Source organism: Mauremys mutica, chromosome 4, assembly GCF_020497125.1.
Source record: "Mauremys mutica isolate MM-2020 ecotype Southern chromosome 4, ASM2049712v1, whole genome shotgun sequence".
NCBI classification, from domain to species: Eukaryota; Metazoa; Chordata; order Testudines; family Geoemydidae; genus Mauremys; species Mauremys mutica.
In genome coordinates this window covers 117,995,999-118,011,006 of record NC_059075.1, presented here as the reverse complement: position 1 = coordinate 118,011,006, position 15,008 = coordinate 117,995,999, and the positions used below count along the sequence as shown (strand labels likewise).

Below are 15,008 nucleotides of genomic sequence, written 5' to 3'. Positions count from 1 at the left end.
CACCTCCTTTGGGCATCCTTTCCCTAGGAATAAAATAAGGACACCACACAGAGAATGACATTGGAATTCCAGGTCTGGGATTCAGGTAAAAGGGATGATCTCAGCCAGGCTACGTACCAGGAACCTGATTTTTGCCCCAAGAGCCACAATTACCCAGATGAGGTTTTCTTCCCCATTTGCTTTCAGGTTATTTACTCACAGTATTCATTTGTCTGCTTTGCCGGGTCTCCATTCTCTGCAGCTGTTCATTGGTTTTAGTCACAGTCTTTCCGTTTTTGCTTCTGTTTCCTCTTCTTACAGTGTAGCATCTGCTTAGCACTTTAAAAAAAAACAATTCAAAACAAAATCCTGATCCTACATTGAAGAGAAAGGTTCCTGAGAATTTGGCTGCAGAACTTTAGTGTCTGCATATTTCAGTCCCTATTATTTATTCAGGTGCAGGTCTGATGCAATCTGCGCCCCCAAGAACGCCCATATGACGCATAGGGGGCCCTTAGAATACCTGTTAAAAGAGAAGAAGAGAGTAGATTAAAAGGTGGGGAAATCAAGCAATGCATCAGCACTTCTCTGCATCATTGAAGCACCAGAAATGGGTTCTTTCCCACTAGACAGATGTCCAGAAAGAAAAAGGCTTTCAGACAATTATTTCCTTACACTCTGAAGGGGTGAAATTCAGCCCTGTGCAGACAGCCAGGGCAAGGTCTGTGAATCACAGCGGGGGTAAGTGGCACTTCACTGCACAGGTGCTGGGAGACTTCGGTGGCACAGTTTTCCTCCTGCATTGGAACAGCCGGCTGGAATCCTGTGAGGTACAGAGCAGAGAGAGGTTAGGGCCACAACGTTCACCTCAGAGGCTGAGCTTCTACAGACTTTTGGGATGTTCCCATCTGAGGAGGAGGATTTTGGCCAGCCCCAGCTCAGAGCTTTCAGTCACTTCAACCAGTGATTCTCTGGCACAGTTGATCTAAAGCAGCTGAACTTTTCAGGCCTTGCCATCTCTGACCCCCTCCCACCTCGCATTGCCCTCTAACAGCCCTCTCCCTTCTCTCGATCCCTGCCAAGCCCAAATACAGAGCCTAGCCCATGATCCTCCTCTCTTAGACCCTCTCCTCACACGACCCTCCCCTACCTTTGAGAGGCTGATCCCGGTGCCCTTTACCCAGCTCCTGGAGAAATCGTGGCTCCTCAGGACAACCTGGTTCTTCCTGGTACGCCGTACTGGACCGTAATGGCTTATTTTCATCTCTGCTTCAGAGATCCCACGGCTGTGGGGAGCCCAGAGCCCTTTAATTTCCCCCCGCAGATCCGTCAGCCAGGCTGGGGCCAGGATTTAAAGCACCGAGCTTTTTAATTCCCAGCCCAATCCCAGCTGCCAGAGCTGCGGTGGGAGGGAAGGAAGGATTTAAAGGGCTTTGGGCTCCCCGCGCCACCGGAGCTCTAAGTCCTTTCAATCCCCGCTGAGGAAGCCGTCTGGCTCTTGCCGCTACTCTGTACTGGCCCGTACCGGCTTACTTTCATCTCTGGCTCAGAGCTCCTATGGCTGTGGGGAGCCCAAAGCCCTATAAATTCCCCCCGCAGCTCCAGAAACTGGGCTGGGGCCGGGAATTAAAGGGCTCACAGTAGGTGTGAAAGTAATTTCCAGGACTTACCAGTACTGCTGGAATCCTGAGGGGGCGTGGCCTCAACCGGAAGAGGCGGGGCCTCTCAATATTTAAAGGTCCTGGAGCATCGGCTGTGGCTGGGAGCCCCAGGGCCTTTAAATCAACCCTGGGCTCAGGGGCAAATTAAAGGGCTCAGGGCTCAGGCCACCGCAGAGCCCCGAGTCCTTTAGATTCCCCCCGCAGCTCCGGCAGCCGGATTCAGGTGTGGATTTGAAGGGCCCGGAGCTCCCACAGCTGCGGGGAGCACCAAGCCCTTTAAATCTGGCCCCAGCCCGGCTGCCAGAGCTGCGGGGGAAAATTAAAGGGCTCTGGGCTCCCTGCAGACGCCAGAGCTCTGAGCCATTCAAATCCCTGCTGAGGACGCCTGTGCGGTCCGGCACGGCATATTGGCTCTTCCTGGTACGCTGTACTGGACCGTAATGGCTTATTTTCATCTCTGCTTCAGAGATCCCACGGCTGCGGGGAGCTCAGAGACCTTTAAATACCCCCCGCAGCTCCGGAAGCCAGGCTGGGGCTGGGAATTAAAGGTCTCAGAGCTCCCGCGGCTACAAGGAGCCCAGAGCCCTTTAAATTCCCCCGCAGCTCTGGCAGCCGGGTTCGGGTGTGGATTTAAAGGGCCCGGAGCTGCCACGGCTGCGGGGAGCCAGAGCATTGCCGAGCTAGGGCCGGGATTTGAAGGGCCCAGAGCTCCTGTCGCTGCAGCGAACCCCGAGCTTTTTAATTCCCAGACCCAGCCCGTCTGCCGGAGCTGCAGTGGGAGGGGAGGAGGGATTTAAAGGGCTCTGGGATCCCCGCAGCCGCCGGAGCTCTGAGCCCTTTAAATCCCCGCTGAGGAAGCCGGTGCGGTCCGGCACAGCATACTGGCTCTTGCCGCTACGCTGTACTGGCCCGTACCAGCTTACTTTCATCTTTGGCTCAGAACTCCTATGGCTGCGGGGAGCCCAGAGCCCTTTAAATTCCTCCCCGCAGCTCCAGGAGCTGGGTTGGGGCCGGGAATTAAAGGGCTCAGAGCTCCGGCGGTTGCTGGGAACCCAGAGCCCATTAAATCTCCCCCCTCCTCCCCACACAGCTCCAGCAGCTGGGCTGGGGCCGTGATTTAATGGACTCAGCGCTCCCCGTGGCTGCATAGATCCCAGAGCCCTTTAATTCCCCTCCACGCAGCTCCAGTACCCAGGCTGGGGCAGGGAATTAAAGGGCTGAGAGCTCTTTGCAGCGGCAGGAGCTCCGGGCCCTTTAAATCCTGGCTCCAGCCGGGTAAGGCTCAGGCTCCCCACAGCCATGGGAGCCCCGGGCCCTTTAAATCTACGCTCGAACCCAGCTGCCAGAGCTGCGGGGGGGATTTAAAGGCCCTGGGGCTCCCAGCCACAGCCGATGCTCCAGGATCTTTAAATCTTGAGAGCCCCCGCCCCTTCCGGTTGAGGCCACGCCCCCTCAGGACTCCAGCAGTACCGGTAAGTCCTGGAAGTTACTTTCACCCCTGACTTAATCATTCCTTTACATGTGTTCACCTTGTGCGCCGGTGACTCCCCCGAGCCGCAGTCGCATTCCACCTCTAAGGGGGTGAACAAAGAGAGGCCACCATGCTCATCGGGGTGTCTCACAAGCAGTTGGGTTTTGGGTTCGGGTTCCGGTGTATCCATCAACGGCTGGGCCAAAGGGCTCCCCTCGGTCACGCCCTCCTCCTCCTCGGCACTGTCGCTGATGTAGCGCTTTCTCCGCGGATGGTCAAAGACCCTCGGGGCGAAGACAGAGTCCGAAGTTCTCACGGGGGTGGTGAAGGACTCCAGGTTTCCGCTCCGCAGCCTTCCCACAATTTCTAAACCATGGGTCCTTGGTGACAGATGGCCTCGTCCATCCAGGCTGGGATTTATGAGGTGATGGTGCTGCACTCTGATTGGCAGAGGGCCCTGGGAGGAGTTCTTAGTGGGGTCATACGGCCCACTCCTGGACGGGTCACCCTGCCCCAGAACTCGCCCTGATTGGTCAGGATCCCCTCTTGGGGTGGTCCTGTCAGGACAAAACCGATCCTAATTGGTTGAGGGCAGTGAGAGAAGTTCTTAGAGGGGTCACAAGACACACGTCGGGATGGGTCACCCTCCCACCCCAGAGCTTGCCCTGATTGGTCAAATCTCCTCTTGGGGTGGTCCTTCCGGGAGGAAACCCATCCTGATTGGTAGAGGGTGGTGGGAGGAGTTCTTAGAGGGGTCACATGACACACCTGGCTTCCAGTCATGTGGCCGCCTTGACCACGAAGTAATACCCCCATGGGGCAGGACTTCCGGTAACAGGTGGGAGGGACTAAGGGGTCATGGGGCGGGGTTAGGGTTTGATTAATGGTGGGGCCTGTCTACTGCTGCCAGGTGTTGAGTATGTGCAGGCAGAACCGGAGCCAGTGTCCATGTCCAGGCCGGAGGTCGAAGCCGGGTGGTCAGAAGTACGAGGCAAAGTACATATCCACGCAAAGGTCGAAATCGGAGGGCTTGGGGAAGATCAGGAGGAGGAGGAGGCAGGGCTGGAGCGGGTGGGTGGAGGGCCTGGAGCGAGGCTAGAGAAAGGCAAGGAGAATACTGAGCCGGGGTTCATAGCCCAAATCTGGAGCCAAGAAGGGTCACGCCAAAGTCATAGCCAGAGTCCGGAGTCAAGAGTCCAGCCAGAGTCAACAGCGAGAAACCGGAGGGCAGGGCAGGGCAGTGCAGGGGGTACATGCGGGCGGGAATGAGGATGACTTACTGGAGGCCTGGAGACCCCTCATCAGGGGACTCCTTTCCTAGCAATAACAGAAGGACAGCGGGATGACAAAGATGTCTCTGAGCCTGGGGTCCAAGCCAAGGGGAGCTCCCATCCAGGCTGTGTGCCAGGACCCCGTCACCCTCCCTGTTCATTTCACACTCACAGACCCCCTAGCCGGAGGGGAGAATAAAGGGCAGAAGCGAAGGTGCCCCTGGGGGAAAGGCTCTAGGCCGAGACCCAGTCCACTTCCCAGATCTACACCCAGGATTGTGTGACCAGGCCCACAGCCCTTCCTCTGCGTCTCAGTTCCCACCTGCCAGACGGGGAGGATCCTCCCTTGCCCCAGGGTGTTCGGGGGGAGTTTCCTTCCTGGCTGGGAAGGGTTCAGATACCAGGTGGGTGGATTGGGCCCCGGGTGGGGGATGGTCGGATATTCGCTGCATCAGGGGTGACAGGGGCCATGGGAAGGTCTGAGCAGTGACGACGGGGGAGGGGCTCCATGTCAGGCCACCCCTCCCAGACTGCAATGGCTATTGAGCATAACCCCTGGCTCTGCGGATGCTCTTACTTCTGGGCCAGCCCCACAGCCTGATTCTTCCCAACCAGTATCTGGCCTGGCCCCAGCCCCAGGAGTCGGGGTGGGGCAGGGTGTCCAGAGCGAGGTGCTCGGCCTTGGTTTCTCTCAGTGCTGCGGGGGGCTCTATGGCCGCTCCCCCCAGCCCTTCCCCCCAGGTACAGTGAGACAGAGCAGTACCTGCGGCAGGGGGTCTGAGCTGGTCATGCGACGGGGGGCCTTCAATGCTGCCCCACGGAGCACAGCCCCTGCAGGGCGTCGGGCACCTGCCCAAGACCTTGATATTAAATAGCTGGACCATTATGTAGGCTGTGATGTCCTCCTGTTGCAAGGGAACAAGGATCAATCAAAGACTCTGACACCCATGAGAACGAAGGGTATTAATGGCACCGGGAGCCAGCAACATTTCCTCCCCATGTCTGAAGGATGGATTCCCCCACCCAACCCCCGAGACGAAATCTTCTCTCTTCTCTAGTGACTTCCATCCCCTCTCCCACCATTGTGGAATGAACTCCTTCCCCCACTCCTCTCAGATTCCCCCCCGAGAGCTGTTCTACCTCCCAACCCAGCTGGGGATTCAGCTCCGCTCCCCAGAGTCCCCTCAGCCACCCTCACCCCCTCCAGCTGAGGGGCCTGGAGGCTTTGGGCAGTAGTGCCGGGGGGTGAGAGGAAGTGGACACCTTTCCCCAAGGGATCCCCATGTCCTTAACGTGATGCCATGGGCAGTGGCTCTGGTGAACGGGGCACTTATGCAGCCTCTGCTGACTGACTCCTCCAGTTCTCCCAGAGCAGGTGGGGGCTGGGATAACATGATACCAGAGCTCTAGGAACCGGCCTGAGGCCCGGAGGGGGATGAAAGGCTCACAGAGGTGGCTAGGGGAGTTGGCAGCCCCTAGCATGAGCAATGGCAGCGTGTCGTGCTGTGGGGACGCCTGTTAGGAAATAGCCTTGCTGGGGAGCTGGGTCTGCCCTGCTTTGAGCTGCTCAGGGGACAAGCTGGCACCGACCAATGGCACCTGCTTGGGGTCACCCTCTCCTTGCTCCCTGGTCAGTGCATGGGGATGGGATGGGAGTTATTTTCAATGGCCTGGAGGTGAAAGGCCCTGGGGGTCTCTCCCCAGGTGACCCCTCTTTGGTTACCTCATCCTCTAGCAGCTGGCCGGCTTCCCCCAAGATGGAATAGGTCAGCACCAGGCCAGCCTGGCTGACGCGGAGAAAGGGGTGGTGGATGGCCAGCAGGCCCACCTGGAGGAAACTGCTCTTCTGCTCTTCGCTGAATATTTCTCCAAAGACCTAAAACCAAAAGAACCAGAGCCCTTGCAATAGCCCAGAACCAGGCTCCAAATCCCTCGAGTGTCTCACAAGGTGGAGAAGAGTCCTGGGGCAGCCAACCTTTGGGGTCCCATGGACCAGGAACCCCCGTCAGTAGGAGGCTGCAGGCACTGAGGCCTCAAATAGCTCTTATGGAGCAGGATTCACCGCAGGTGCCATGAGATGCTGGGAATGTGTCTGCGCGCTCTGGAACCCAGCTCACACACACAGCCCAGGACCCCTGCTGCTCCCAGCAGCGATAGCTCCTGCAGCTCACCCACTAGAGGTTCGGGGTCTTTTAGATCTGGTTCATTCCCATGCCTCACCCCACGGACATTCCCAGGAGCCTCACATACTCTGTGGAAATAAGGAGCAGGCTCTTGCCCTGTGTCCATGACACACTCACTGCAGGGGGAGACAGCTCCACACCTGAGCTGCTGCAATGCACCGGCGGAGAGTCCTTACCTCTCCCACCCTGGTCAGGTTTCTATACCCCAGGCGCTCGGGGTCATGGAGCCCGTCCCGGCACCACAGGTCTGGGGCCTCTCTGGTGTTGAGCCCTGGGGGAGAAAGACACACCCATTGGGGAGGTTTGGCCTTCCGCTTTCAGTGCCTGTTTCCTTCTGGGTGCACACTGGCCAGGCTCCTCCTGGCATCCACGGCCCAATGGAATCGCAGGGTCCATGCCAGGCGGGTTAGTACCAGAAGGGGGATTTGTTTCAGCCATCACCGTAACCATGTGACCCTTATGGTCATTGTGCTCTGGGAGTGGGTGCCTGTTCATGGGGGTGTCTAATACTGAGAACCTCCCACACCCACTGAAGTCAGAATCTGGCCCTGGCTACCCGACTAGTGACACCCTACAAGCTTTGTGTCCGTTCCCTGTGGTGCCTGCTCCTGCCCCTGCCCTCAGGATGGGCTCTTTCCCTCCATGTGTCTCAACAGCTCCATTCCTGTCCGCTCACGAGCTGGCTGCCCCGTACGGGGGTGGGCTGATTTCCCTGGGCTGGGGGACAGAGCCGGGCTATGAGATAAAGCAGCCAATTTCCCTGGCACCTTCACACTCATCTCCCTAATTCAGAGACAGGGGCAGAGAAAGAGTCACCATCTAAGCTGGGTCGGTCTCAGAGGAGGGGGCTTCTTTCTGTAGGGTCCCACTGCCCAGCAGAGGGAGTCTCAAGGGAGGGGCCTTGTTTCTATTGGGGTTCCTCTTTCCCGCTACAGCGGGTCTAAGCAGAGAGGCCTTAGTTCTAGAGGCGTCCCAATGGCCAGCTGGAGCTAGTCTCCCAGAGGCTCGTTTCCTTGGGGTCCCATTGCCCAGCTGGGTTTCTTACCCCTCTTCTGGAGCAGGAGCTTGTGCAGCCAGTATATCCCACCCTTGGCATGCCGACTGATGTCACTGGCTGGGTGGGATATCCAGAGACCCAGCTGCAGCACGAATTCACCTGCCTTGGAGAAGGTGGAGGAGGTCTGGTGGAAGGAGGAGGAGAGGGGAATCCATCACCATTCTCCCTTCAGCTCCCCAGCGCCCCTGGACCTGAGCTCTGCTCCCTCCCCTCTGTAGGAGGCGCTGGGGGAGAGGAGCGACAGCCCTCTTCCTCTCTGCCCCCAAAGGAGCTCGGAGCAAAGGGAGCAGGGCAAGGGCCCTCGCTGAGCACTCGCTGACTCACGGCTCCAGAATAACAAGGGCCCTGAGGCCAGGCACGACCCTGCCACCGAGCGGCCTATGGAACGCAGTCCCTTACGGACCCGGGGGGACCAATTAGCCAGGGGATGAGGAACTTGACTCTGCAGGATGCTGGGGTCAGAGGTCACTTACGTCAAATCCAGGCAGGGAGGTGGCAAACTGGAGCAGGGCCGCGCTGGTCTGGACGCCCCTGGCTCTCTCCTGGGTGTTGTTTGAAAGGAGAGAGCGATGGATGTGCTGCGGGAGAAGGAGGCAGGGGAGGGTCATCGGGCAGGCGTACATCCTCTACAAACCAGCCTCTCCCCCTCCCCAAGGGGCTGAGACTTTGTGCTCAGGGTGGAGTAGCCAAGCCCTGGTCGCAGAGCTTGAAAAGGGGGTTCAATCTCTCAGGCCCCAGCCAGGCCTGGTGCTCACTGTTAGTGCTTAATGCAACCGTGCAGAGCTCTGGCTGACAGTCCCAGCTCCTTCCCCCTGCACTGGCAGCTCTGGGAACATGTGGCCGGCTGGGTCCAAGCTGGGAGGACACAATGGAAACGTGGCTCTTCTAGTCTCTCCTTTGCTGCCCTCCCACAGGGTTCAGGGGCAATTCCACCCCAGACCATCCATTCTACTCACCTCCAGGAGGTGCTGCAGCTTCTCCATGGTGGGGGTCTCTGTTAGGCGGCCCCTGAGGATGGTGTCCAGGCTCCGCGAATAGCGGTTGTGCAGAGCCTGCAAGAAGAGGGATCACCCGTCAGTCATGGGACATGGGGCTACACCAATCAGTGGACAATTAGGAGGATTCTCCAGGAGCCCTGGCAAGACTCAAAAGGCACATCCTGGCCTCTCCCATTCACATCACTCCAGGGACACTTAGCAAGAGTTCATGGCCGGATGCCTGCTGCCTCGTCAATCCAGCTGTGAAGTTTCACAGACACAAGGTCATGCTCTCAGAATTCAAATAAATTGGAAAACAGCAACATACATTACGTTCCGGTAAACAGGATGGAACATGACAGGTACCATTGCTGGAGCGGATGCTGCATGCCAGGGACCAAGTCATGCTCTCCACCGCACTATTACAGCCCGTTGGGAATCAATGATGAGAATGATGTTAAATCTACTCAGGGTAACTACACCAGCATAGTAGAACCACAAAATAGTGCAGTCTGGCCACACCCTGTCCTTCCCCTGGATTGCTCCAACATGCCTCCTATAGCAGGTGCTGGGTCGGGGAGGCAAGGGATGGGTTCTACAGCAGCCACAGAGCCCATATCCCCCCAGTGGCAAAAACCTTTGCAAAACTTTTAAAGATAATGCATCTGCATGTGATTATCCCCTGTCCCCTAGAGAAATATGCTGTGTTTTAATGAGTCTGCCTGTGCTTGTCTTGATGATCAGAGCTCAAAGGTGCTACAGGGATCCTCTCCCAAATGATGCTATGCCAAACATGAACACACTTCCATCCTAGACTTTGAAATCAAGAAAGACGACATCTCTCAGAAGGTAGGAGTGAACACTATTTCCACTACAATAGAACTGAAATCTCCTTTTGTTAGTTACATCAGGTAATAGCACTTTTCAGGTCATCTTGCCCAAGGCAGAAATTTGTAGAAGTCAACCTGTTGATTATTTGAATCTATAATGCAGCCATGTGGGAACCGAAAAGAGATTGTTCTGAATCTTTCACATGAATTGTCTCTAATAGTCCATACCTTTTGGAGTGGACCTCTACCATGAGAAACTCAGCCCAAGCACAGCTACTGCCAAATGCAGCAGTCCACTAAATTGCAGCAGATATTTCACCTAAGAGGAAATCCTGGGCCATTGAAACTAATGGTAATTTTGCCATAGACTTCAATGGGGCCAAGATTAAATATGTGAGGATTGATGGTCGAGCCTTCTCACAGAGGAGTCTTCTAAACCTGAAGGTCATTTCCCTGGGTACACATGTCCAAACTCTGAGTTTTCAAGGCACTTACACTTTGCAGAACATCACTCCTTTGCCGAGCAGAGATAATGTCTACAAAGGCTCAGTCCAATGAAAATAAATCATTTCTGTGAATCGGATGGGCTTTCATTGATATGGTCAGCTCAGATGCTCTACTGAGCATTATGTAGAATGTGTTTACATTAGTCTTTTCTCTGATGTTTTTAACTCCATCTTTCCTTGAATTATAGAGAGGGGAATTCTACAGCCTCTTTTGAGAGCACTTTTCGCTTGCAGATAGATAGATAGATAGATAGATAGATAGATAGATAGATAGATAGATAGATAGATAGATGAGAAGGGTGTGCAGGGATAGATAGATTTTTTTAGGATCTGAGATCTGTGAACAGGCAGGAGAGCTCTTTTAGCATTAAAAATGTGTTTATGGTCATCAATCCTGCACTTCCTTTAAAAGTGGGGGTAGGAAATAGCAGAAATTTGCTATAATGTAACTAGCTGAGCTCTGGTTCAGATTCTTTCTTTAGAAGGAATTTGGTCTGCAGAAGCATTTGGATTCACCGGTCTTTTTATGAAACACTGAATAAACACACAGAAATTGCCAGATTCGATCAGACCTGAGCTCCATCTAGTGTCTTGTCTCTCATAGTGGCTAATAGCAGATGGTGCAAAAGAAGGTTTAATAACCTTCAATAGGCAGGTGTGGAATAATCAGCCCTTCCCCCATCTCACCCTGATTTCTAATAGTTAGAGATTTGTTGAAGTCCCTCCAGTTTCTTCTTAACAGCACTCCTAGGATCTACAGACATTTCCCAACTTCTCAGCTCATCCAGAAGAAGAGCTCAGACCACCAAGGTACTGAGCACGTTAGCTCCAATCCAAAGAAACATATAAGCACATGCTTAACTTTAAGCAACTTGAAGAACGTAAGCAGCCCCATTGAAATCAACATGCTTAAAATTCAGGAAAGATGGAGCTAGATTGGAGACAGCCCAGAGGAGAGCAATAAAAATGATGAAAGGTTTAGAACCGCTGGGGGATGGACTAGATGACCTCTTCAGGTCCTACATTTCTATGATTCTATGAAAAGTTATGCACCTGCTTAAATGTTCTGCTGGACTGAGGGAAGAATGCTCAGCTCCACGCAGGATCAAGCCCTGAATGACCTATTGTTCTTTGCTTGGATGCATTTGATGAAATAAGTCAAGTCCTTCTTCCTTTCTATCTTCTGTAGAACTGCATGTTAAGCAAGCTGCCTTTGAAGTTGAATAATCATTTTGTTTCACAGTAGCAGCCGTGTTAATCTCTATCCGCAAAAAGAACAGGAGTACTAGTGGCATAAGGTTTTGTGGACTACAGCCCACTTATTTGTAATATTTGTCTGAATACCAACTGACTGACATGCTATTTGGCCAACACCAAAGAGTGGGTAAAGAAATAAATGACATGTGTGTGTACGTACGGCATGTGTATGAATATGTACACACACACACATACACACACACACACACTTTTTCTTGATCTTTGGCCACAAAAAAACATACCACACATAAATACCTGAGGATCAAGCCCTAAATGACCTATTTTTGTTTGCTTGGATGCATTTGATGAAAGAAGTCAGATCTTTCTTCCTTGGTACCTTGTGTAGAACTGCACATTAAGCAAGCTGCCTTTGAAGTTGCCTAATCATTTTATTTGTAATATTTGTCTGAATGCCGACTGACTGACATGCTAAGTGGCCAAAATCAAAGAGTGGATAAAGAAATAAATGACACATCTCTGTATGTATGTCATGTGTATGAATATGTACACACAGACACACACACACATACATACTTTTTCTTGATCTTTGGCCACAAAAAACATACTACACATACATACCTCATGATCGCACTGGACGTTCACTACCTTTCATCTTGCCAGGGTGTTAGGAATGAGAACCAAGCCACCCCCATAATTTCACAAACTGGAATGTGCGACATGAGCTAAGTACAATTAACAATTGTATGATTTGGCAATCGCTATTGTGACATGGGGTGAGAAAAGAGGTCCATTGAGGATATTGACATACGATGAAACAGGTTTACAGGCAGTTTCTTATCCCTATAAAGACAGGTTAAAAGATCAATCTATACATAGAATATTTTTTCTTATTATGAATATGTTTCTAAAAATATGTTCACTGTTGTTAATTTTCTCAGAAATATTCACCCCTGGCTACACGCTTTTAGTCTGATCATTAGACGTGTACGTGTGGTAATTTTTCAGCAGCCGAAGAACAAGAAGCTACAGGATTTAGTCAGCATGGCTGCAGTGTCCAGAAGGGATAAATTTGGAAGCTCCATTTTTGAAATATTTTCTCAATGAATGTATGTCAAACAATAACCAGAGAGTGCGATGCAAACTATGCGTTCCTCCTAACCATGTTATTGTTCCCAGGTGTAATGGAGATCCACGGATTCTACTATTGTCTAAGGTACCAGTCCCACAAAATTGAATATATTCCTTAATGTTATTCATGCGAGGCATTCCACTGAGTCTGTGGGGCTACACTAAAAAATGAAATTAAAATATCAGCAGAATCAGGGTCAAAATGTGTAAATCAGACTAAATGGCAGGGTAATGCACTTTCCTAGATATAAAGGATTTTTTTCTCCCTTAGAAGAAGTGAAAGAGTTCTGGGTTTTCCCATCAGTTGTTCCAGGTTCCATTCAGGAGCGGCTCTAGGCATTTTGCCACCCCAAGCACGGCAGGCAGGCTACCTTCGGCGGCTTGCCTGCGGAGGGTCCGCTGGTCCCGTGGCTTCAGCGGACCTCCCGCAGGCAGCGGACCCTCCGCAGGCACGCCTGTGGGAGGTCCACCGAAGCTGTGGGACCAGCGGACCCTCTGCGGCGGCCGGCAGAGCGCCCCCTGTGGCTTGCCGCCCCAAGCACGCGCTTGGCGTGTTGGGGCCTGGAGCCACCCCTGGTTCCATTCCACAACTCAAAGGGTCTTTACGCATATGACCACAGTTCTTTATATTAGCATACACCGTTTGCATAAGAACTAAGGCCTTCCTTTATGGTTGTTCCCGCAGCTAGCGCCCCAGGCTGAATGAATGGCTGGAGGAAATTGTACGGCAGTGACCGAGTTCATTCTCACAGGTGTGACAGATCTTCCAGAGCTGCAGGTCCCACTCTTTGTGGTGTTCCTAGTGATCTATGTTATCACCCTGGTGTGGAATCTGGGGATGATGGTTTTAATCAGGATCGACCCCCGTCTTCACACCCCCATGTACTTCTTTCTCAAGAATTTGTCTCTCGTGGATGCCTGTTACTCCACAGTCATCACTCCCAAGATGCTGATGAGCTTCTTAGCAGAGAGGAAAGCTATTTCCTATACAGCGTGCATCATCCAATATTTTAGCTTCATATTGTTTGCCATCTCTCAGTGCCTTCTGCTGGCAGTAATGGCATATGACCGTTATGTAGCCATCTGTAACCCACTGCTGTATATGGTCATCATGTCGCCAAAGCACTGCCTGCAGCTGGTGGCTGGTTCATATCTATGGGCCTTCCTGAACTCCGTGATACACACGAGCAGTTTGTTAAGATTATCCTATTGCCACTCCAATATCCTGAATCATTTTTTCTGTGATATCAACCCACTTCTAAAGCTCTCCTCTTCTGGCACCTCTATCAATCAGCTGCTTGTTTTCCTCTTTGGCAGTCTGATTGAGGTGGTGAGAACACCGAGGGAAAGTCTTTGATTAGCCATTGTATTTGCTGTTTCTGTTAGGGCCAGAATCATGGATTAAGGGCGCTTGTGGGCTGAGCTCAGGGTCCGGTGGAAAAGGAATTATAAGGAGGCTCTATTGGTCCTTCCAGCAGGTTCATGTGATATACCTGTGTCTCCTTTCTCTACCCTGGATGGCGGATTTCATAATCAACTGCCTCTGCCCTTTTTACCGCCTTGAATGGTCCTTGCCATCTGGCCAGCAGTTTTGACTCTGAGGTTGGCAGCAACAACAAACCCTGTCACTGGGTTTAAATTGTCACATCCTAGCCCATTTATTGTAGGCCCATCCCTGGCTCTCCTTAACCCCTTCCATGCTAGTTTCTCTGCTTCCCCACACTCCTCCTCCAGCTGGAGCAGGTTCTGCAGCTGCAGCGGGGCAGGATCACAGAGGCCCAGGACAGCTCTCTAACCCCTCCTGGCCCAGGTGTGGGATTTATACCCCCGCCCCTCTACAGGCAGCCTGTCAGGCACAGCCCCTGTAGAGCCTCAGGCACCCACGAAGGGATCGGATGGCCATGGAGCTGACACATCACCTTGGCTATGATGTCCTCCTGCTGAAAGAGAACAAGAACCTGTCACAGTCTTGCATGCCCCCAGGAATCAGGGGGGATTAATGGCAACTGGAACCAGCAGCATTTCCACCAAGCACCTGCCCAAGTCTTAGGGACAGATTTACCCTCCTGACCCCTGGGATGGACTCTTTTCTTCCTCTCTAGTGACCTTCGGTGCCAAACACCCCCCACCCCATTGTAGGGTGAGCTCCTGCCTCCATTCCCTCAGGCTCCCTCTGACAGCTGTTCCACCTCCAGAGCCATCTGGGGATGCAGAGATGGATGACATGTGACATGGACACTAGGCCACTGGGAACTGGGCTGAGACCGTGGGCAGAGGTCACAAGGGGACTCTTCTGCCCTTACCATGCGCAATGGCAGCTTCTCCTGGCGATATAACACAGGCCTGCACAACTCGTAAAGCAGCGAGGGCCACATTCCTCCAAAGAAAACAGCTGACGGCCAAAACCTCCCAGCCCGAGGAAACACCCCGCCCATATGGGAACCAATCCTGTCTGTGTTTTGTGCACATCCAAAATTCCAGCTGAATGACCCGCCCTGGGAGCGAGTTAACAGTGACCCAGGGCTGGGGCGGCAGGAGGTGGGGGGGAGCCCAGGGCTGCGGCAGCAGCAGGATGGAGGGAGGGCACTGGTGGGGAGGAAAGGGGGAAGCCCAGCGCTGGGATGGCAGGGGGTGCCTCCGGCGCCACTCACCTTTCCTCCCTGGGCCCTGGGGCAGCGCACAGCTGAGCTCCCGGCGTGGCAGCGCCACCCAGGGGCGGCTCCAGGC

The 15,008-nt window shown here is 53.4% G+C and overlaps 1 protein-coding gene across 1 annotated transcript; it reads right to left on the bottom strand.

The window, feature by feature from the left end:
• Nucleotides 1–3,918: 3,918 nt before the first annotated feature.
• Nucleotides 3,919–8,747, bottom strand: LOC123368727. Its single transcript, XM_045013785.1, has 7 exons — nt 8,579–8,747; nt 8,096–8,200; nt 7,611–7,746; nt 6,742–6,836; nt 6,106–6,258; nt 5,146–5,287; nt 3,919–4,206 (listed from the first exon to the last, which is right to left on the bottom strand). Exons 1-7 carry the CDS (start codon nt 8,603–8,605, stop codon nt 3,992–3,994), a joined length of 873 nt encoding a protein of 290 aa, XP_044869720.1. The 5' UTR covers nt 8,606–8,747; the 3' UTR covers nt 3,919–3,991.
• Nucleotides 8,748–15,008: the final 6,261 nt, after the last annotated feature.